Consider the following 25208-nt stretch of genomic DNA (forward strand, 5'->3'; position numbering starts at 1 on the left):
TCTTGAAATGTTCTGACAGAGTTTCTCCCATGCTGAGGGTCTTGCTACACGCTGTGGAGGTTTGTATGGAGTTTCTGGGAACATTAGGATGAACCCGAGCTTTCCTCTGAGGGTCAGGAGCTTCAGTGACAAAGATCAGTCACATGGGCATTATATGCTCATAGGACACACCCCTTTCCGAGCCCTGTACTCCCGGCTCCAGCTAGCTTGGCATGGATCGTCACACATGAGATCAAGCACGTCATCTACGACTGCACGAGGAGCCCCTTCTTGGAAACTCCTGCCTGGTTTCCTCTGGACTTTGCCCCATGCTCTCTCCCCCTCCGCTGATACTGCTTGTGTTCTGCTGCTCTGACAGACTGTAACCATGACTGTAACAACTTCTAGCTTCCTGAGTCGTTTTAGCACATCACTGGGCCTGAGGCTGACCCTGGGGCTCCTCGATACAGTGCATCTATGACCATTTTCCAACCTGGATAGCTGAGGTCGGCTTCTCTCAGAAGTACTGTCTGGAGCAGAAGCCTGAAGAAAGAGTGAGCTGACTGGCTAGAGAGGGGAAACACTGCTTCCCCAGTGTGAGAGAAGGGAAAGTGGCGAGAGGAGTACTTCACAGTCTGAGAAAGGAGAGGAGGGAGAAGGCCACGGACAGCCTCACTGGCCACACTGAGGATGGGACCTGTCCCGGCCCGCAAGCAGGGGTGAGCTGAGCAGAATCCCAGTTCCCGCAGGCAGCAGCACAGACCAGGTGAGCCGGCCAGGCAGGGTTCTCACCACAGGAGGTGGTATTCTTACATTCTTCAGGTTCTAATTATTTGATGTTTTGCTGCTGTTGTTCATGGGGTTACTTGGTTGTTTGTGTTTGTTTTTAAAGCTGGAAAAAATCCTGAAGGAAAAAGTTCCTGAGAGGAAATGCAGAGAACAGGAAAAAGGGGAGAGAAGATATGAGAATGAGGGGCGGATGAGTCTGTATTTTTACCTTTTTTCTCACTGAGTTCTCCTGCAGCCTCTTTCAAAATGCTTACATTTATTTGAAAGCCCGCCAATATTTGGTTTTAAGCTAAGTCTTAAATCTGAAGTTTTTAAAAACAAAGAATTACATGAGCACTTACCACTATAGAAGAATGCCTAATATCTAACGCATAGGTATGGTCCAAAACATGTGAGTTTAATTTTAAAAATTTGCTAACATCTTCTTTGATGATCCCAAGATTGCGGAGGCCATTCATCATTTTTCCTTCTAGTTTCAGCATATCCAAAAGACTTTTAAAGAAAAAAAAAAGTTTTACTTTGATTTGCCAAGTTAAAAAAAAAACAACCCTTTAAAGTTTATAGCTTTCTTAAAGCCTCAGAAATGAATTCCACTGGTATTTTTAATAATAGTGTGAAAAAATATTATTAAATTCATTAACAAACAAGACGAGGAGTTCTAATTAGTTACTTAGGGTAAACTCAGGTTGACTTTTTTGTGTGTAGTGATAAGATCTTAATATTTAAGAGGTAAGGCAACAAGGTATATTTATTACATTTTTTTTTAAGATTTTATTCATTTATTTGAGAGAGAGAAATCACAAGTAGGCAGAGAGGCAGCAGGCTCCCCACCGAGCATCGGGCCTCGATCCAAGGACCCTGAGACCATGAACTGAGCCGAAGGCGAGGCTTAACCCCCTGAGCCAACCAGGCGCCCCTATTTATTACATTCTTAAGCAAAGAAGTGAAGATATGCTCGCTCACCCAAGTGAGCCAAAAATGAAAGGAACAGTACAATAGGTTACTCTTTTGGTAAATCTACTATTAAAATAAGGTAAGATCAAATAGGACCTAAAATATAAAATTTTAGCATAGAAAAGAGCCACTAAAGCATGAAAGTTCACATCTGTTTAGAATACATATTAAAATTTCAAATCATATATATAATACTCTGAGAGCACTTAAACATGACAGAAAATATTATAGTTAAAAAATAACAACATCAACAAATAATCCTACTGGCAAAAAGTCTGGGCAGTTTGAGTCTCTAAGTTTCTACTGAAGAAGCTCACATGTGTGCCATGTAAGTGCCTCGTTCTTCCCAAATAGAGCGCTTCTCACTTTGTCTTCCCCCAGGAAGTCCCTGCCCAGGTCCCACAACTGGTGCACAGAGCGGGGATGTGAATGCTGTGGGAAGACAGCACTTCCCTGTAGCTGTAAGGCTTTATGGATTGTGGTAAAGTGTGCTTGTGTTTGGAAAAGTAAAAGTTTACCAGGCAAGGAAGGACATTATTACTCTTTGAAACCAAGTGTTAAAATTCATATTTATAATATTTAACCTAATTGCCTCCTTAAAAAAAATCCAATCATGGAAATGACTTCGCTTTTCAGAAATGAACAGAATCAGAATAAAGCAATATATGGATTTTAGAATACCATTCTCAAGGAGGTCTATAGAAATCTATATTTATTTTTATTTTTAAGCATTTTATTTAGGGGTACCTAGGTGGCTCCAGTCGGTTAAGCATCTGTCTTTGGCTCAGTCATGATCTGGGGTCCTGGAATCAAGCCCCCATGATTCTCCCTTTCCTCCCCACTCCTACTGTCATTATTTCTGTCCTATCTCTGTCTCTTTCCCTCTCAAATAAATAATTTTTTTTATTTATAGAGGCACCCCTAGAGATCTATATTAAAAAAGTAGAGATCTAATACCTGAACTTATACAAAAGCAGGTTTTTTTGTTTTTGTTTTTGTTTTTATAAGTGTTTCAAGCTGCTTGGAGGACTTAGCTCTGAAAGTCTGTATCCTAAGGCAGTTCTGACCACTGCCTTACAAAGCACACTTTTCAGCCTCCCCTCCAACCTATTAGAGGATAAGTGTGGTAAAAAGAGCACTAGCTTAAATACCACAAATCACCCTTCTAATAAGATTTAGTCTGGGTTACAATACTACTTTACACATGGCTTCTTGAAGTTCTTAACCCCTTTGGTCTAAATGCTCTTACGTGTAAAATAAGAATTCTGGATTGCATTGCCAATGTTCTCTCCATTTTATGATGCTTACTGATCAGACACTTTTTGGGGGCAATAGAACTTTAATATTCCCCATAGCTTTTGTATCTACCATCTTTGAAATCTCAACCTGAAAACCATCAATGGATAAACCAGACGGAGTTACAGGGTATACTGGAAAGAGCACGGGATTTTGAATCTTGCTACTATTTGCCAACTCTGTCCCTGTCTTTGTGTGACACTTGAGTCTTCGTTTCCCCATCTAAAAAATAGAATGGTGAGAATCCCTTTATAAGGCATAAAGGTTAAATTAATTCAGTATGGGGCACACAGTTGCCCTCAATAAGCATGTTTCTTCCTTGGTCTTTTTTAATCTTGAATTTGGGCTACCAATTTAAAAAAAAAATGGTTCTTTAAATGCGTTAGGTCTATTTATCAGGAAAATTCCTTATATCTCTGGATTTTGAAAAAATTAATATAATTTCTCATGCCTCTCTTTTAAATAGTTACTATCTTTAGATTTGCTTAGAGCCCTTCACCAGGTTCTCCTGCCCTTGAGAGGAAAGGTGAAAATCCGAAGCCTGGTGGCACAGTCTGCCCCTGGCCACAGGACAGGATTTTCATTTTCTCACATGGGCCACTGCTTGCAGAACCCCCACCCCCCACTCTGCCTTATCTATCCCTTAAGTGTTAGCTTAAATGATCCCATCCTTGAAGAAATCTGACACTCCCCATATTCCATCAAGAGCTACTTTAAATCTCCGGAGTTTTACACTCCTAGAGCCCTGCAAACCTTCCTGCACTATCATTATGTATTTACTATCTGTTACCCCACCAGACCGCTTATTTCTGTCGTCTTCACACTACACCCCAACACCTACCAGTTTCTATAGCACAGTAGGCACTCAGTCAGTGAGCTGAATTGTAATACTGATTTTATAATCCTGAATTTTAATGTTTCATGCATTACAAATACATATTTTATCAAGAGCCCCAGAGGACTCCGAGCCAGACAACTTCATTAAGATACAGAGAAAAACCACACAAGTAGGGATCTCAAGATACCTCTGTTATGTCTTTCTGTCTGGTAGGTATACTGTGGGGATGCTCAAGTAGGACAGGTTGGCTCTCAAAATGATTTACATCCACTTTGCACCAGTTTGTCTGCTCAAATCTGTGGTTGAGGTGATTATGCTTAGAGAAAGAGATGTGTCAGTGGCTCTAGGGTAGAGAATGTGAGACACCATTTACGGACCTCCTCAAGTTTACTCGGCCCTACCTGCCTTCCTCCTGGGTCACAGCCACGGCCTCCCACTGCTAACCTTCCAGGGGATAAGAGCCAGGCTTGGACCTGGCCTTGGACTCAAGCAGCGCTGACCAGACTCACGGAGGCTCCGGCTCCTCCCACTACATCCAGGGACCGAAGGCAAAAACTGCATCCGTCCCCTACAACGGGCGCGAGGAAAGAAGCGTAAAATAATTCCTCACTCCCGTTCGTTCCCTAAACAGGGAATTGTGCAGTACTAGTCCCACGGGACCTCTCTCTGGATCTAGGATATAACCTCGGTAACATGTCATTTTCCTTCCTTCTCCTCTTTCCTGAATCATTTTCTTTTAGGCTCCACACTGATTTTATTCTCCAGGTTCTGACTTCTTTCCGGGAATTTATTTTGTGCTAAAAGTGTCAGAAGATACAAACACCCTCACATCTTGTCCTCCCGCAAGGGCCTGAGAGGAGCTACGGCCAGTGATCACATCAGTGAGGAACAAAATGTGTCCCAAGTTGCGCAGATCACCACTGTCCAGCTGGATGAGCTAACGGGGCTGTGTTTCCTGAATAATTTACAGCCTTTCTAAGCAATTGGGCAAAACGTTTCTGCTACGAAAACCTTCCCGAAATCTACCCACCGACTTACTCCCTCTCTTGAACCTGTTCTCACCATTCCTGAGCACAGATGGAATTCCTGTCCCACTGAGGGTTGGAGGCCAGCAGCTAACAAGGGCTCTACCCCTGCTGTGGAGAGGGCTTATCCTGTGTATCTCAGTTATCATTTTTCCTAAGCATCCAACTAAATAAAAAGAAAAGCTTCATTTGTGCTACTGCATTTCTCAGTCTTTTCTACATTTTCCTATGCTTCCCCAACTGGTAAGAAAATGAAATAAACATTTACTTAATTGAAGTTCAATGGCAGTATATTCAATTGAATTAAAACTGAATATCTGAACTAAGTATCGTTTACTAAATTTATCTTATAAATACTAATTTTTAAAGTAGCTGTATGCTTCTCTTTAAAAGTAAAATAAATTCAGTTTGGTTTTTCTTGTTTGGCCCATGGCTAATTTGTGGATCAGTGCTCATGACAAATACAAGACTTTCTAATTTTGCCCTAGAGCATTTTAAAAAAAGATTTTATTTGAGAGAGAGACAGAGAGAGAGAGGACACATGAGCAGTGGCCAACTGAGCTACCGAGGTGCCTCTACTCTAGGGCATTTTGGAAGAATTTTTTATTTGGACCTATGAAAACAGAATGCTGAAACCTGAATGCTACAATTTCAAATATCCTTTCTGACAAATACAAGCACTTTAAACTCTTTCTGTTAATTCCATTCTTCTGGGAAAATGCCTTGTGTTCCTTTCAGTTCCTTCCTGGAGGGTAGAGTCACTGCCGGCTCAGCACAGTCCCATGGAACTGTCCTGCTAAAGGTCAGACCTATAAGGAAAGACAGTTTGCAACAATGCGGCAAGTACGGATGCAAGGTTTAGAAACTTCAGTTTTCACATCTGAACACCTGTCTCTCCCAGGCCTGCATTCTAAGACACTTGAGTTTTCTCTAGCAAAGTAACAGAACTGTTTTGAACAAAAATATGTATTTGCTTTACTTTTAAAGTGATTATCTGCATTTTGGGAAACACCTAAGATCACAATATTTTCCTTCATATAAATCATAGTTTCTATCAGTAATTTAACACTTACCTAAAAGGATCATAAGCACTCATATCCACACGAAGTCCATTTATGAACAGACAAGCATCACCTGGCTGAATTTCAAATCTATCATGAAGACCCTTGAAAGAGAGCAGGGTAATAGTTAGCCAAGTCCTATAACAACAGCGACTTGTGCCTGAAGTTGGTGAATTTTCCACAGAGTCATAGAGTAAATACTTTGGGCTTTGCTGGCCATGTCGTCTCTGTTGCAGCCACCCAACTCTTTCCCGTAACACAAAAGCAGCCACAGACAACACACAGACAAACAGGCATGCCCAGGTTCCAATAAACCTTGACTTTATGAAAACAGGAGGGAGGCTGGATTCGGCCTCTACGTGGTTAGCAGCCTGCTCACCCCTAAACTTAAGTGATGGAAATCTTGTGATAGCTTAGAGACACAAATACCTGAATATTTTGATACATGTTTCTGCAATATGTATTAAAGTTCTAGCTCTAGGACAATGACTTACCTAATACATCAGTATCGTGTGTGCATGTGTGGGTGTCTGTGTGTGTAGGCACACACATACTTAGAATATGATAGTTGCCACACTCCTAGTCCTTACTGTCACAGACTCAAAAATTTGGTGGGTTTGGAAATATCAGTTGGAGATCACTCCAAATTCATGTAGGTTCCCATTAAAGCAGTGTGTCAATGTTCAGCTTTTTTTCATTAAGTACATGCTCCCCGAGCATATCTGAAACACTGAGATTTTCTATGAGCTAGAAACCACTTCAGGGACTAGAGCAGTAACAGAAGTAAAGAATGTAATGCTCTTGTCAGTACAGCATAGTTACCAAGATAGTGGGGAGGGGGTCATATCCACTTTAAGTCCTAGTCTTGCCATTTAGTCATGGAAATTGTTGGACCAAGTTACTTTGCTTCCATATGTCTCCGTTTCCTCATCTGGAAAATGGAGTACTTATTTCTATCTCAAAGGTAATAAAGAATAAATGTGATCTATATCTGTGTCTAGTCACTTCACACACAAGTGAAGCTTTCATTACTATTAGGGCAGGCAGACTCATTTAGACGGAAAAACAGAGGTTGATAGCAATTATTCTAGAAAGCCAGGTAAAGCAAGTAACAAGAGATTCAGAGAAGGTCTGGAAGAGGTGAATTTTTCCATGTGTTATCACTCAGCACAACAGGTTACATAAAGAGAAAGGAGAGACGGATCTAAATTTGTAACAGGACAGAAAATAATTCCACTTGATTTATATGGAATACTAGCAAGAGATTAAACTCTAACATGAGAAGATTCATAGCTGAAACTCTGATTTATCTTTAACTAATTCTGTGCCTTTCTATCACTTATTCTAAGAAATCTGCATTCTAAAATCCAAAATCTATAGATGCCTAATGAACTCATTGCTTATTTTCCCAAAACCTGCAGAGAACTCTCATACACACTGTGTCAAGCTCTCTCTAGCACCTAATTCGTTTTAGGCATCTCCACGGTAAGGAGAAAGCATGTCAAGCACACAGATCTATATTAAACTATTTCCCTCTACAAGGCTGATGCCAGCCACAGGGCCTTGAACAAAGGCAGTCGAAACAGGGTAACCAGTTAAACTCATGGATCTGACTGCTGAAATACTGTTAGTCTACTGGAGACCGCTGCTGACAAATTCTTTCTTTTTCCCCTCGGAGGAGTAAGCCTTCAATCCTGGAAAATTACCCAAGTGTCCAAGTTAAGATAGATTTTTGCAAATCAAGAGGTTAAGACTTCAGTTTCCAGCGATATGATGAACCAGAGATCCTGAAATCCTACTAAAAAAATGTTAGATTAAAATATTAATAATACCCTCTAAATAGATGGTTTCGTTTTTAAAAGTAAAGACTTCATGTAAGGGCAGAGAAGTAGTAGGAATAGGAGTCCAAGGAAAGAAGCAAACCCTGAAGGCCCCGCCCCAAGGAAATCTCAAGCTTCCTAGGAAGCCTAAAGCTTGGAGCTTGCAGGGCTGATCTCTGAAGGACCAGAGCCAAAGCCTTGGGCCCACTCAGAGCAGGGAGAAGAGTCAGAGATATCCTGTGCACACAAATGAAAGGTGTGAAAGGTGATCTAGAAAACAAACTGCCCTGAAGAAACAGCACAGAAGCTTGCTGGTCTCACCTTGGTTCTTGTTGAGGGAAGAACAGGTTTTCTTTTTCTTTTTTATTATGTTAGTCACCGTACAGCAAGTCATTAGTTTTTGTCGTGTTCCATGATTCATTGTTTGTGTATAATACCCTGCGCTCCATGCAGTCTGTGCCCTCAATACCCATCACCGGGCTAACCCATCCCCCACTCCCTCCCCTCCAAAACCCTGTTTATTTCTGAGTCCACAGTCTCTCATGGTTTGTCTCCACCTCCGATTTTCCCCCCTTCATTTTCCCTTCCTTCTCCTAATGTCCTCGATGCTTTCCCTTATGTTCCACAAGTGAAACCCTATGATAAGTGACATTCTCTGCTTGACTTATTTCACTCAGCATAATCTCCTCCAGTCCCATCCATGTTGAATACCTAACTTCTGCATCAACTTTTTTTTTTTTTAAGATTTTATTTATTTATTTGACAGAGAGAAATCACAAGTAGGCAGAGAAGCAGGCAGAGAGAGAGGAGGAAGCAGGCTCCCTGCTGAGCAGAAAGCCCGATGCGGGGCTCGAACCCAGGACCTGGGATCATGACCTGAGCTGAAGGCAGCGGCTTAACCCACTGAGCCACCCAGGCGCCCCTGCATCAACTTTTTTTAAAAAAGATTTTATTTGAAACAGAGAGAGCATGAGAGAGAGCGAGAGAGAGCACACAAGCAGGAGAGGCTGAGGCAGATGGAGAGGGAGAGGCAGACTCCCCATTGAGCTGGAAGCCCTATGCAGGGCTTGACCCCAGAACCCCAAGATCATGACTGAGCCAAAGGCAGATGCTTAACCAACTGAGCCACCCAGGTGCCCCAAGAACAGGTTTTCAATAAGAATTCATGACCTCTTTCATCTTCATAGGAGCTTGAGGCTCAATTTCACATTATTTTTAAGGTCTCAAAAATATACACAGACCTTTTATTTGAAGTGGAGTTAAGCTGGGAGTGCTCTTTGGCTTTGAGCAGAAACAAATATAAATTCCCAATGAGAAACAGAACCTCATTCAAAAAAAGAGGGAATACATTGCAACATAACCCCCTTTAGGAACCAACCAAGCTGGGTCATTACGTGAAGCTAAAAAAAATTCTGACTGAGTGAATCTCAGAAGACTGGCTGAGCTTTCTAATGGTAAGTCTGTTTATAAACATGTCTGGAGGCCCCTAGGCTGAAAATGCATTCATTCTGAATTTTAAAAGTGAAGTCAGATATATCTTGATGTAGGAGATGTTTTGTTGTGTTTTTTCCAGGATGAGTGATGAGAGAAGATTACAATTTTTTAAAAAATGTCCTACAGAAGAACTCTTAGAAAGGACATTCTATTAGGGATTTTCTTTACAATTCTAAAATTTTCATCCCTCCTAAGTAATTAGTTCACATAATTAGAAAAGGTATGGCTTTTATTTGGATTGGGTATGATTCTTTACTTGGATTTTGTATTTAAATACCAGCATTTGGTTTATTACATAATTATGAGATTGAAACAATCTATTATACAACCACTGAAGAAAAAAAAGTGTTACCAGATTACCCTCTCATATTTCCATTTTATTCCCCCGGACAAAAAAGTGTTATGAAAACAAACAGCTTACAGTAAACAATAACATACACATTGGACTGACATTTCTAATTCTGACCAATATCTGATTACAATAACAATTCTGAACTTCAAAGCGTAATTTGCTGTACTCTGGACTGAAAGCAGTTGTCTCCTGAATAAAACCAAACCCAAATTCACTTCTATAACTTCAGCATGGTCATATTTTCTGACTAATCCCTGCATGACTTTTGCTCTCCTAGTTACTATTATACATGTATCATCATGTGACATCCTCGGTCATCTCTTTCTTTAAAAGGTCGCTAATGATTCTATTGTAAAAAAATAATAAAATTAGTTTCTGATCTCCTCCTGCTGACTCTCCTCTTGCCTGGCCCAACCTCCCTCAACAGTTTTTGACTCTTTTGTGGCTTGAAAATTTGATGCCAACCTGGTTTTCTTTCCTTATCCTTATGGCTACATGCACCAATAATTCCTTTTTTCCTATAGCCTTTGTTCGTTTGATGATTCTTGGTCAGTTTTCCCAGTTACACAGCGTGCCCTTTTATTTATTTAGAAAAAGATTTTTATTTATTTGTCAGAGAGTGAGAGTGTACGAGGACAAGCAGGGGTAGCTGCAGGCAGAGAGAGAAGCAGGCTCCCCGCTGAGCAAGAAACCCCGACACGGAACTCAATCCCAGGACGCTGGGATCATGACCTGAGCCAAAGGCAGACACTCAACTGATTGAGCCACTCAGGCGTCCCCACAATGTACCCTTTGAAAAAAAATTTTTATTAATTTTTAAAATTTCTTTTCAGTGTTCCAGAATTCATTGTTTATGCACCACACCCAGTGCTCCATGCAATATGTGCTCTCCATAATACCCACCACCAGGCTCACCCAGCCTCCCACTCCAGCCCCTCCAAAACCCTCAGATTGACAGTGTACCCTTTCAATAATGTGTGTTCAAGTCGTTCATTTCAGAAAAATACCTAATTACAGCTTTAAACATTTGCTCTGTCCATTTCACAGACTCCACCATAAGAATGCTGGATTTCCTTTATCTGCCTTTTATTTGTCATTTTTCTTGAATGCTTTCTACTTGTTTTAAGATTTTATTTATTTATTTGAGATTGAGAGAGAATGAGAGAGAGAGCACGAGCAGCAGGAGAGAGAGGCTCCCCACTGAGCAGGGAGCCCGATGCGGGGCTCAATCCTGGGACTCTGAGATGGACTTGAGCAGAAGGCAGATGCTTAACCAACTGAGCCACTCAGGCGTCCCTTCTTTGCATTTCTTAATTCTAGCCACTATGTCTCCTCCTGTGCTTTTTATAAGGTCAGTTCTCCGTTGTGCCACTTGTAATTTTGATCTGTATTTCTAAAATGGTTACTTTCAAGATCGTTGCCAGGTCCTTCAGCTCTGGTTTCACTCTCTCTGGTGACCTGGCCATCACCCCCTCTACAGGCCCATCTTCGCCCGTGAGTCTCTATACTTCTGCCTCCTGTGCTGCATCTCAGCTTCATTAGCTTTTCGAGCACGTGTCTGAATGTTGTGCCGCAGTCCTTCTCTGCTCAGTGAAGTTTCTTCATCTATGGTATAAGTTTGGTTCCTCCTCTTCCCCTTTACAGGGACATCTTGAGATGCATGTAATAGGTCTGCACCTTTCTAAGCATATCTGAATCACTTAGATTTTCTTGCACCAGGCATTAGCAGGGGAGATAATTTTGGAGTAAAAGAGGCAAAACTAGCCTCCAGGTTTCCTGGTCTGTGGTTTCCGTACAGAGATCCACAGTGTGAGCCGGGTATCCCAATGTTGTTTTCCTTAGATTCTCCAATATTAACTGGCTCAAAGGCTCTCATCACCAGGCACTTTTCCTCTTCACTCAGCCACCAAAGGATGGCTTGGACGAGCTGTATCTCTTGGACGAGCTGTTTCCTCAAACTAGCCAGGTTTTCTTCAATCTGCCACTTCCATGCACTTGGCACGACCCACCTCCTGCAGTAGACGTGCCCTCTCCTATCTGTGTTAGTCCCACCTGCCCATTGAGCTCTGTCTCAGAGCAGAGCCCTTTCCCCCGAGAGGGAGCGCTTGCTGCTTCTTCCTGGGACCCCGGCCGCGTCCCACACTTCCCCTCCACGAGACTGGCTTTATGCTTCAGTTCTGCTGGGGCTGGCCATTTCCCAACACACACAAAATTTAGGTTTTTGCCTTCTGCTAGTTTTGCTGAAAATGCTGCTTCATTCTTCTTGTTGCTATGTATGATTTTTAGGAGAATAAATGGGACTATTTTGAATTGGGCTGCAGCCATATTCCTATTGGAGCCAATCACTATCTTCTTAATAACAAAATGTCAGCTTAAGCCAGCTTTAACTCAAAATATAACTAAATAAAATTAACCAAAGCCAGCTTCCCTAGCTAAGTTGACAATAAAATGCGCAATTATATAAATAATAAAGATACTAAAATTTAAAAGATCCAAATAATTCCTAAAAAAAATGAGGAGATACGGCAAATACTAGGAATGACAAGATAATGTTAATCCTGGATTAACATAATGAAATATGAACTGAAAGATCTTTTTAAATGTGATATTAGAATAACTCTGTAATAATTCTAACCTTAGGGGCACCTGGGTGGCTCAGCCGGTTAAGCGTCTGCCTTTGGCTCAGGTCGTGATCCCAGCATCCTGGGATCGAACCCTGCATTGGGCTCCCTGCTCGGTGGGGAGCCTGCTTCTCCCTCTGCTTCTGTTACTCCCCCTGCTTGTGCTTTCTGTCACATAAATAAATAAAATCTTAAAAAATATTCCAACCTTAACCTTGTCATTCTGACTACATTTCTACTATTTCTGCCATCTTGACGCTGTATGTACTTACAAAATATGCTCACAGATGATTCTAATCTGAAACATGTAATTACAGTTTCCAGAAGAGGTTTGAAGAAGATGACTTCTTCAAAGCTAGTACCAGCAACTAAACCCAGAACTTCTGCCTGTTCTTATTTCCATAGCTATTTCATTCCTTCAGTTCTTCTAATAGCCCTTAAAATCAGGTTTTGTGGAGCAACAGAAATTATTCTGAATTTCTTTCAAACACAGAAACATTGTTGTATAGTTTCAAGAGCATATGATAAAATACAATTAAACAGATGGAAAAGTAACGTATGAAATTTAATACATTTGATGGTATTACTGTAACCAGGTTCTTAATACAAAGAACGCCGGAATCTCAGTGGCTTACTAGAAGAAACATTTACTTCTTGCTCATATCATGCAGTCACACCTTCAAGTCATCTTCGGTTCCACTCCAGGGCCTTTTTCATTTCAGGCGCCAGACCAGGGGAGCAGTGCCTGTGTGGGACATGCCTCATGACAGAGAGCAGAAGCAACAAGGCAACCGAACCACAAAGCTGCTGCTTGCACAGATTTGTGTATCTGCTCATTTTATATTAGCCAAAGTGACATGGCATCAATCAACATCTGAGGGAAGAGAGTGACTGTGAACAACAACATAATCCATCTCAATATTTCATGTTTCCCCTCTGCAAATGTATCAACCAATGATCTTAAATTTTTAAGCAGTCCTTCCCTATGACTTTCTATTAGCAACAGCAAACCTTTGGTCATAAAGTACTAGAGGGAAAATAACACTGTCTCTTCCCACCTTTCTAGCTAGCTACTGTCTACTTCTTGAGTCATCTCTTGCCCTCCTAGAGGGAAATGAGACCACCATGTCATTACAGCTCAACTATGGGACTAAGAACGGGGATCCCTTGAGCTGGTATCACTTAACTATTACAGGAAATTCTTGTCCAGGAAGAAAAAGCCATAAATGAATAAATAATCATTTGCTTCAGGAAATTCTTGCAAACAAAGTGTGCCAGGCAAATCTGGAATGTATCCGCAAATCAGTCTGTTGGTAAATCTGAACAGTTACCTAATCTGGGCAAAAAACTTGCTTATAACTTTGCTCATCAAAACCATCACTTTTGGGGCGCCAGGATCAGTAGGTTAAAGCCTCTGCCTTCAGCTCAGGTCATGATCCCAGGGTCCTAGGATCGAGCCCCGCATCGGGCTCTCTGCTCAGCAGGGAGTCTGCTTCCTCCTCTCTCTCTGCCTGCTTCTCTGCCTACTTGTGATCTCTCTCTGTCAAATAAATAAATAAAATCTTAAAAACAAAATGAAACAAAACAAAAAACAAAAAACCATCACTTTCGTGTTGACCGATCCTAAACCGATGCTAAAGCCCAGAATGGCAGAGGAGAAGAGCTGCTGCTTGAGAAAAGGTTTCCTGGCATAGCCAAGGTCAAGCTGCCCAACGCTGTTCCAATGCCAGCCCCTGAACCAGCCACAACTGTGGCAGCCCAGCGCTAATAAACTTGGCTGCTGTGTCAATGTCCCAGGAGACAACACTGGTCTGGAACCCCCGTCGGGCCATCTGGAGCAAGGAGCTGCTCTAGGATGGCTGTTTAGCTGGGATCTCTGGCCTGCTCAAGACGGAGGCAGACACAGGGCTGATTAGATCCCTGGTACAACAGCAAATCAGAGCCAAAGAAATGAGCACTGCCCCGGTGGTCTGCTTTTTCTCAGTCTGCACTCCCACTGCCCCGCTGCCCCTATGCCAACCACAGCACTTGCCCCGCTCAAAGTGCCTCTTCTTTTTTTTTTTTCCATCAAAAAATGGTGTTTATTTTTTTACCAGAGGTAGTTCAACACTCCATTAGCAGACAGTGTGGGTGATTAGTTCAGTTTATTATTAGTTATGAACTAATTATTTAACTAAATCAACTAATTTACAATTAGTTACAAACTGTTACAGACTTCACCCAAACCCAAAAACTTCCCCTACCTTAAAAGACCCAACTCGCTTGAACAGAAGCTCTGGAACCTACAGATAATCTGCCATAACATCCTTCTTTTGAGAGTAAGATTCCACCAAGGTCTCCTCCCTTACTTCAGTAAGTGATTAAACTCAGCTTTGCTTGATCAACAGGTTTTCCTCTGGGTTTTTTCATAGGGGACCTGACAGTCTACATTAGATTTCTCCTATCCCACCATTTTATTAAATGCATTTCTCTAATTTTTGTATGTTGTTCTTCGGGAAATAGGAGTCAGTCAAGAATTTTGAGAAGAAACGAAAGTAGATCAAATTTCTTAAGCTCCTCAAATATTTTTGTTTTCTAATCACCTGGCAAGATGGTTGGCCCTTGAATAAATTCAAAGTGCTTATGAAATTGATCTGAAATGAACTGTGTATCAGAGCACAAATTCTGGTTCTTTTACTAACTCTGTGATTCAACAGAAATCACTGGGTCTCATTTTATAAATTGGAATATTAATAACTGCTACAATACACATACCACTTAAAAAACCACCTGTTGCTAAACACTGACTGTATTACAGATAACATTTAAACATTCAACAGTTTTTAATTCAACACATATTTCTGAGGGAATGTGCCATACCAGGCACCATACTCATTCAAGCCTCCAGATTCAGAGTTTTCTGATTTCCTCAATCCTATGCCCATCCACTCGCTTCAGCAACCAGCTTTGGTCATCACCCTATGATTAGGCCATCGCACTGGCCTACCTGTGAAATTTGCCAGTGCAGTGATCTGGGTCTTCAGTCCTTCCAATGACCTCGCTTTCATCTCCACTATATTCTTCTTTGACCTCATGAAGTCCTCCAGCCTTTTGACACTAAGCCACCTCTTGGAGCAAAGCTCTGATGACCAGAACACCCACTCTGGGCTGTGACATGAGCACAAAAATAAACTGGATTGGGTGAGGCCACTGATACTCTGGCATCCTCCATTTTTCCTCCTTTTTCTTCACTACCCTCTCTTCTTTTCCTACTGAAAGTACGTTATTCAAACAAAATTCACTGGAAGTATGGAACTTTCATTAGAAAACAATCCACTCTGTTCCAAGAATGGTAAGAGCAATTGGGAAAATTACAGTAAAGAGTAATACTACAACTAGTTCTGGAAAATAAACAATAATTTGTTAGGTGATCAGCGAGGCAAGGAATACCCTACCCAGGGATGCTGTGTGATTGTTCCCAACACCAGGTTCCAGGCATGGACAGGCATCGACTTCACTGTAACTGCTGGAGCTGCTGATCGCCATCGGAAGAGCTGACATCTACTGAGAGCTCTGTCTGTGTGGGACAGGCACCGTTGGCTGGTTAAGCTAACCCACCTCTCCTCAGCCTGCCCCAATTACTAGAAAAGAACGTGACTTTTCTAGCCTCCCTTGCAGCGAGAGATAGCCGCATGACAAAATTCTGGCCAATCCGATGGAAGAGTTAGCTGAAGTGTTCCAGGAAGGCTTTAGAGAGGACACATATGGCTAATACCGTCCTCCTGCCTCTTTCTGCTTTGAATACAAATAAGAAGTCTAGAGCTGCGGGAGCCACTCCACGGCCATAGAAGGGGAAAATCATGTCTGTAACTAACTACTCTGAGAATTCTTTATGTGAGAAAAACAAATTCCTACTGTTCAGGGGCCTGTGCATCTGGTTCTAGTTCTTAAAGCCAAGGTAGTCCTATGTCATTAACCCAGGCGGTGTTCTAAGCACTTTATAAATACCAACACAGCTAGGGTCATTTGGGTTAAGAATCTTTTCAAATTACTGATCAGCTGTGCCCTATATGACATACGATTCTAATAATGTTCCAGTGGTCCAAACCTGACTCGGGCCTCACAAGCTTTTAAAGCAAAACCAGTTATGAGAAAGAGAATAATTAACTCATAGCTTTATTCTTTATCCTATAAAGAAAACCATACTATGTGGGCAGAAGGTCTGGAGTACAGGTGAATGAAGAAGTTAAGTTGTATGTCAGGAAAGACTGGCTAGAATCAAAGACTGTAAGCTACATAAAGTAGACAATCTCAAAATGGAAAAACCTGAACTGTTTTAATAATCTAAAAAACACAAATTATCATTTTCTTTTTGCACAAAAATTGAAGATCCAAACTCTAAAATAGTGGTATTAGTGTAGTAAATTGGAAAAAAAAAATTCAAACAAACCTTTTGATTTTCCTGTATTTCCTCCCTCATAAGTTGATTTACAGCAATTCTGGTCAGAGATCTGGGAAAAAAAATACAGATATAATTAATTTTTCCTTAAATGTTTAAGACTAATCTGTAATTCACTGTAGTAGTACTCTGGATAAGAACCTAAAAATTCAAAATGTTTCATGACTGAAAAGTATGCATTTCCATGCAGCCCATCTGACAACTGGTACAATGGCTTTCATCTGACAAGGGTGTTCGATTCAGGTGGATTACAGCCTGTCAAGAGTTCATGTACGCTCGGGTGATGTATGGAGTTGCTGAATCAGTGTACTATACACCTGAAACTAACACAACACTGTATGTTAATTACACTGGAATTAAAATAAAACCTTAATTTTAAAAAAGGGCTCACCTGCACTAACTGTATGCTTTAAGTACTGTCAGCACTTGTTTACTACTAGATACTTATTTTTCAAATATATTTGACTGAAAATGCTGTTTTGTGCTACTGGGCCCAGAGAGAGAAATTTCATATGAAATTACCAATATCATCAAATGTGCCAATGCAAACTGGCAATTTTCAGAATACCTGGACATAAAGATTTTGGTTAACCTGGGACCTCTACCAGGGCACGTAAGCTCTAAACAAATAATAAAACTGATTTCACATATTGACTCTTGAATATCCCCTATAACTTAAAGACAGAGAAGATTTTTTTTAACAGGAGTTATCAACTCCTAGCAAAATTAGTTACATATTTGTCAATTTTATGCAAATAAGTGACTGAAAAATTAAAAGGTTTATAATGCAAAGTTCAGCTTTAAAGTAAAACGCAAGCAGAGAGGTCTATCTTAAGATAGTTCACAGTAAGTATGTATTATCTCCTAAAACATGGCAGCATTTAAGAGAAATTACAACAGAAAATTTGATAATACAAATTTTTCATTCATTTATAAAATATTTTCTCATTTACTGATTGTCTAAAGAGTGGCTTTACAGATATGCTCCAGCCTGTAAGTTAGCCACTAAGCAGTGTTACTGCAGTTTGCAATTTTTTTTAGAGATCAACCACAAAATGAGAGCAGAGTTTAGCAACAGAGCCCTGAATTACAACTGACTTACTGTCAAAAGAGTGAATTAATGGTCCTCTTAAAACTAGAGTTATTTTACTTAATTTGTATTTGATCTAGTAATTTCAGAAACAGCAGTGCAGCTAAACATTTATACACACGTGCATACTTCTGTTTTAGTATATGCTGACTTCTCAAGTTCTTGATTGTTTAAGCTAGAATTAACACAAAGAATCACATTAATACCTCAATTCTTAATCTGTAATTAAGTTGACAAACTCCTCTATTTCAGGGTCCCCTGGAAAGGTTCTTGTTATCTTGTGACCAACTACATATAATTTATTTGTCTTACAAAAGAAAGAAAATCTAGATTTAAAATTCAGTAGTTTGCACTGTGGACAAATGTACAACACAGTGTCTGAGACACACAGAGGCGCAGCAAACCCCCATGGGTGGAGAAGGGCTGCGGCCACGGCAGGAATGTCCTCCCGTTCCTTCCAGAAAAACACGGCTGCACTGGTCACGTGCTCTGTATCTTCAAGAAAAGCTAACTTATTTTCACTGGTTGTTTATAATTGTAGAGCCTGTCATTCCTAACCAGACTACAAATGCACAAGACTTTGTTATTTTGTAAAAGTACTGATTACTTTTAGACATCCTTAAGTATTATCTATTGAACTGCAAGATATATTTAATGTAAACTCAGTATTTCTGGAAGGAGTTCCATTAGGTATCCTATTGGCAAAAAGTCCTCCATAAAATTGTCCATAAATAAGACACTACTACCTGTTTAGAATCTGAAAGGGTAAGAACATGATCTAGCCATACTCTGGGCATAAATCTATTTAGAATAATACTTTTCATAACCCCTTACCTAGAAAAGAGAAAAAATATTCCCTTATTATTCATTCCTTAAATAAGTTTACCATAGCTGGATTATCATACCACTGTTTATGTTTAAATAACTTCAATAAATTATTTTTCCTTTCCACTTGTGTCTAATTCAAGAGTTCTATCCTGCAGTATACACACATGTATACACAAGCCAGTATTTTCCTGATTAAAAAAACCATGCATAACGAAGAAATACCCTGATTTCATTAACACTATATCTGTGAGAATTAATCGATATCACTATGTTAAAATGAAATCAGCTATTTTCACAAAATTTATTTAATGGAAAGGGTTATGGCTTTAATCAAAGTAATAAATTTTAACATACCTGGCTTTTATGGGGAAGTTCTGTGAAATGTCTTTCATTAATTTTATGGCATCATAAACTGGAGTGGACATTATTTGAGAAGCTGCCTGAAAACTAAGATCTGGGGGGGAAAAAGCATTAGGGTATCTAGCATAGTATCAGATCTTTATAGAAATTCCATGTAATTTAAGTAACTTAGTCAACACTTCTTGCCATGTTATAATATATATATGTTAACACTCGTATTTAACATTCTTCAAAAGTTTTAAATGTAAGGCTATCACTTATGTCCAAATAAGGTAAGCTCTACACTTTTATAAAGGATTAATTATCATTTAATACTATTGTTTTCCACCAATTACAGTATAGCTTCAGAAAAAGATATGGGAAAAGAAATGTTGATGCAAAACTATTTTTTCTAAGGTTTAATGAAAACATGCAACAAAAAGTTTTGGTAAGAATAAAGGAAAAAAGAGCTCTGAGGAGACAATCCTGGAAAGAACTTTAAGATCCAATGTGTCCATCCAAAGGGGCACGTGCACCCCAATGTTTATAGCAGCAATGTCCACAATAGCCAAACTATGGAAAGAACCTAGATGTCCATCAACAGACGAATGGATAAAGAAGATATGGTATGTGTGTGTATATGTGTGTGTGTGTGTGTGTGTGTGTGTGTGCGTGTATACATATATATACATATACATACAATGGAGTACTATGCAGCCATCAAAACCCTCAAAATCTTGCCATTTGTAAGTATGTGGATGCAAGTAGAGGGTATTATGCTAAGTGAAATAAGTCAATCAGAGAAAGACAATTATCATATGATCTCTCTGATGAGGAATTTGAGAGGCAGGGTGGGGGTTTGAGGGGAGAAGGAAGGGAAAAATGAAACAAGATGGGACTGAGGAGGGAGACAAACCATAAGACTCTTAATCTCAGGAAACAAACTGAGGGCTGCTGGGAGCGGCAGGGAAAGGATAGAGTGGCTGGGTGATAGGCATTGGGGAGGGTATGTGCGATGGTGAGTGCTATGAAATGTGTTAAGACTGATGATTCACAGACCTGCACCCCCTGAAACAAATTATACATTATATGTTAATTTAAAAAAATCCAGTGTGTACAACTCAGTAAATAGCAAACATCTGCTTTCTCTTTCAAAATGTTTCACCTTTATACCACAATGAAAATAAAATCCTAGACTTGGTATTTTCCCCGATACTACAGATCTCTGTTAAGGAAACTGTGGCTTATGTGTTCGGTCTCCAGTATGCCGGAAGCAGTCATCTTACTTAGTCTCCTCTACCTTGTCAAGAGTCAGAAAAGACTTTAAAGCTGAATTCTGTTCATTATGGACCAGTGAAACATATTGTTTCTCTGTAACATTTTACCATGGGTAGAAACCCAGCTTACCATATATTAGTAAAATAACCAGTTTAGCATAACAAGGCTGGTTTTATTTCCATGTTCTCAGTGTGGTAAATGGGTTGGGAGTCAAAGCTTAGGAAGAGATGTTCTTAGCACAGCTTCCCATGGGATGGAAAGCATAACACCCAAGGTTCAAATCCTAGCTCTGTATCACTTTCTAGCTGAGTAACTTTAAATGGCGTTTCCCCAGCCCACTTCAGTATGTTTCCAGTTCAGGCTCTGCAGTGAATAATTGCTAAACACAACAGCCATTTCTTAGTGCTTCTCTTACTAAGATCCTTCTAGAAGAGGATCACTTCCTGCAAAGAAGTACTGACTTTCTATTTAATAAGTGGTGCTGGGAAAAACGGTACATTCGCATGCAAAAGAAGGAAAATGGGCCCCATCTTATGCAATACACAAAAATCAACTCAAATGGGGTTAGACTTAAATTTAAGACCTAAACCCATAAAATCCTGAAAGAAAACATAGGGGTAAGCTCCTCAACATTAGTTTTAGCAATGGTTTTTTGGATTTGGGACCAAAACCAAAGGCAACAAAGTGAAAATGAACAAATGGGACTATATCATACTGCGAAGCTTCTGCACAGCAAGGAAATCATCAACAAAATGGAAAAGCAAGCTGCAGAATGGGAGAAAAATATTTGCAAATCATCTGATAAGGGGTTAATAACAAAAATATCCAAGGAACTCAGGTAAACTGGTATAGCCACTATGGAAGACATGATGGTGATTCCATATGGTGATTCCTCAAGAAATTAAAACGAAAATCACAGTGGGATCAGCAATCCCACTTCTGGGTATGTTTCCAGAGGAAATGAAATCAGTATCTCAAAGACATATGAGTACTCCCATGGTCACTGCGGCATTATTCACAACAGCCAAGATGGAAACAACCTAAATGTCTACAAATAAGTGAATGGTTAGAGAAAATGTGGCATATACATACAAGGGGATATTATTCAGCATTAAAAAGAAGAAAAATTCTGCCATTTGTAACAACGTGGTGAACCTGGAGGTTATGCTAAGTGAAAACAGCCAGACAGAGAAAGACAAATACTGTACAGAATCACTTATGTAAAAATCGAAAAAAAGAAAAAAGAAGTCCAACTCACACAGACAAGAGAGTAGAAAAGTAGCCGCCTAGGACTGGATAGAGGGAAAGAGGGAGAGGCTGGGAAAACGGCATAAATTTTCAGCTAAAGATGAAGAGGGTCTAAGATTCTAATGTATGCCTGGGTAACCAGCATTGGCATCACTGTACTGCATAATTGAAATTTGCTAAGAGAGTAGAAATTAAATGTTTTCACTGAAAAGAAGGACTTGATACACAAGTAAGTACTCACTAAATATTGATGAATGAATAAATGACCAGCAAAATTACAAGCTACTTTATGTTCTCTTTCTTATTCTATTGCTATTAAAGGCATTTATAAGCAACACAATTTTTGACTGATGTGTATATATTTAGGAATATACATAGTTTTAGGCAAGAAAACTTAGTCATTACTTACCTGACTGAATGGTGTAACAACTTATAAAGAGGAAAGTGTATGGTCAAAGATCTTGCCTGACAGTATTTGGTTGTACAATTTTATACTCAAAAAAGCAGGATGCTGGGCAGAAGGAAGTATTAGGCTTTATAATGAGACAGACCTGCTCATTTTAGATACCCCTGATTTGTCTCTGTCAGATTTGTGAACTTAGACTCATTACTTTATGTGTTCCATTTCTTTATTTCCTCATCTGGAAAAGTGGGATATCTAACTCATATGAGTTTTTAAAAAAGCAATTAGGATACTGTATATAAATAGCCTAACACTTTGCCAGACATGGTGTTGGTTAATTTTTTATCATTGGCAATCAACAGTGTGATCATGGACAGCTACCTTTGACTCAGGCTTGAGAACACAACCAGTCTTTAAAAATGTTTTATAACATGAATGTAATTCTCCTTGACATGACCAACTTTCTGTGCACAAGTTATTTAAAAGCCCCAAAAATTCACTTATGAAATCAGATAGAGTATAAATAACCAAATGAATATAATATCATCAGATTCTATTAACATTTTTTGCTTTGTTCTAAACTGTTCCATACTTAATGGCTCATAAGTAACTATTTAAGTCCTACACTTTACCTATGTAACTGTTCTACCACTTGGATATTTCAAAAGCAGCAGGTTTAATAATAACTTTGTGATATTCCTGCCCCATCTTTGCCCAAAGCTGGTCCTCTTTAGTCTTCTCTTCTCAGCAAACACCACTGTCCATGCAGCGGAGCAAACCACAATCTAGCCAAGTTCTTGGTTATCTCCTTCATGTATACATATCCAACGGCTCCCAGTGATCTTTGCACTCTCTCTAAATAACCCACCCCCAGATTTATTCCAGCCCCTCCTCAGATCTCAATTCAGTAACCACGTCATGGCAAAGACTGCCCTATCTCTCCCTGTCCCTCATGCTCACCAGCTTGGATCTTCCCGCATATACCCTTCTTAATCCTATCTACCTTTGCTTTAGAGCAGTTACAATTCACAATTGTTATACTGGTTTTTAAAATTTTTTATGTTTATCTGAGATCTTTTGAAGATAATGTAGGGTCTATTTTAGCTCAGTTTATCTTCATCATCTAGTGTTTTCCAAAATGTCAGCTGGAACCCATTAGTAGTGAAATCAGATGAACAGGTAGTACAAAGTTATTTTTCTAAATAAACAGGGTGGAAAAAAAGTTTGTCAGACTGAATAAAATGTAGTAAACATACATACTGCATGCGAAGCTTTTATTTTCATATATATACTTTTAGTTCTGAGCATATCTATGCATTCTTACATCATACACTTGTATATGGGTCTTGATGTAAAACAGGTTTCCTACTGTAGCCCTCAGCCAAAAATTATAAAACCATGGATCTATGTACATAGCTGACATGTAGTAGATACAGAATAAATACTTGGTAAATCAATAAAATAGGAAAAGGGAGATTGCTTACTTCCTCTGTCTTGGAAATCTACTTTGGTCAGCTTCTATAATGTGCTCCTCCATTTCTCATCACTCCCCACGTCTTGTTCATGAGGTCTGCTTTCCACACGTGAATGAACATCGCAGCACCCGCCCTCATGTACCGACTGGTCACTCTGCACGACCATTAGCTCCTCCTCCCTCATAAGACTTTACGCTAAGATGTTCAGCTCTTTCCATCTTCACCTTTTAGCTTACAGACTTTATGTTCACCCCACCACCAGACCCCGCATCTGAATACGTCAGTCACTTTAAGCAATCTTTTTAACATCAGTCTCATTATTCTTGAACTCCACCTTCAACCCTGAAACATACTGTCATGTTTTATATTCTCTCTATTCAGGCTCAAAGCTGGAAATCTTCAAGCCATCTCTGACTCCTTTCATCTCCTCAATATTTGCTCAATCCAGCCTTCCTTCCTATGCTGTCTACCACAGTCACAGTGCAGTTTCTCACCACAGTATTTCAAGGATGTCTTATCCAGAGTTCCTGTTTCTGGTCCATTCAAATCTATCTTACTCAGTGGTCAGCCAGATCCATCATAACTAAGCTGACTGAGCACATTCCCTGTTTACAAGCCTTCAAAAGCACCCCATCACCTACAGCAATCGCCTACAATTGTATTTTCTAAATTATGGGTTCCTTGGAGAACATTTTGAAGGAGAAAGCAGAATGGTGTTTGCCTACAACAGTTGGAGAAATTGGAGGGAAGTGGGCAGTGACTGTGAATGGGGATGTTACTTTCTTTTCAGGGTGATGAAAATACTCTAAAATTGACTGTGGTGATGGTAAAAAAGCCTCAGAAAATATACTAACATCCAACAAATGGTACATTTTAAAGGGGTGAACTGTATAGTATGTCAGTTATCTCAATAAGCTGTTAATAGAAAGTTGATGGGAGATGTGATAGAAGTTATGGATGACACAGCAAAATGATGTCCCCATGAATGACTAAAAATTACAAGTAATAAAAAAGAAAATTACAAATCAAAAAAGACTTACAGTTCAAACTAAATTCTGATCACAAGATATCTGCTTATAGGAGGTCAGCACAAGGCTGTTCTAAGCTAATACTGAAATATGCAATGGTCTATTAAGTTCAAAATTTTAAACAGAAGAAAACTAGTATGATTTAGTTCTGATTTCCTGACTGACTAGACAGGATTTTTAATCAACATTATAGACTCCTTGAAATGTGATTTAATACTTGAAATGAACCTACAAAATAAATCAGTACACACTTTAAAAATGATTAGATAATATCAAACAACTACACTTCATATAATTTTAACTCTTATATGATTTGCTTGATGGATAGATTTTAATTAAATACCAATTTCCATAAAAATTCACATCAGTTATTATCTACAAAATAATTTATATCATGTTATATAAAAGCTTATTTAACACAACAGAGATCAGTTACCAAATGTTTATGTTAAAGTTGACCAAAATACCATACCTTGTAGTTCCCAGACTTTCAAAGGCGTCATTTCTTTGCTACTCTCAATCAGGTATTTTTGGAATGTTGTCAGATTATCTCTAAGATCTGAATACCTTTGTCTGCATTAGAATATGAAGTAATGTTAATTATCATCACCTACTACAAATTATACAAGCAGTATATTTTTGAAATTAACCCTTTCAAATAATTAGACACAAACGAACTATTCACCAAGATAATAAGTACATCGTGATGCAACTATGTCTGCAGAGCTTAAAAATAATGAGAGCCATGTATGTGCACTTTTTTCAATACATAAAACAAAACAAACCAAAACCTGAAGGGATAGACTCTCAATTGTAAACATGTTAACATTACCTAAAAGGGACTCAAGGGTG

At 39.4% G+C, this 25208-nt stretch overlaps 1 protein-coding gene across 3 annotated transcripts in view; it reads right to left on the bottom strand.

Annotated features, from left to right (window-relative positions):
• Positions 1-25208, bottom strand: part of UGGT2 (UDP-glucose glycoprotein glucosyltransferase 2) — a 194996-nt gene that overhangs the window by 107812 nt on the left and 61976 nt on the right. For all 3 annotated transcript variants that reach the window (XM_047720254.1, XM_047720253.1, XM_047720256.1), the window contains exons 8-12: positions 24829-24929; positions 18940-19039; positions 16659-16719; positions 5955-6046; positions 1110-1260 (exon numbers count right to left, since the gene is read on the bottom strand). In XM_047720254.1, the coding sequence (XP_047576210.1) occupies positions 1110-1260; positions 5955-6046; positions 16659-16719; positions 18940-19039; positions 24829-24929 (505 nt within the window). The remainder of the gene's footprint in view (positions 1-1109; positions 1261-5954; positions 6047-16658; positions 16720-18939; positions 19040-24828; positions 24930-25208) is intronic.

This window comes from Lutra lutra, chromosome 3 (assembly GCF_902655055.1).
Source record: "Lutra lutra chromosome 3, mLutLut1.2, whole genome shotgun sequence".
NCBI lineage: Eukaryota > Metazoa > Chordata > Mammalia > Carnivora > Mustelidae > Lutra > Lutra lutra.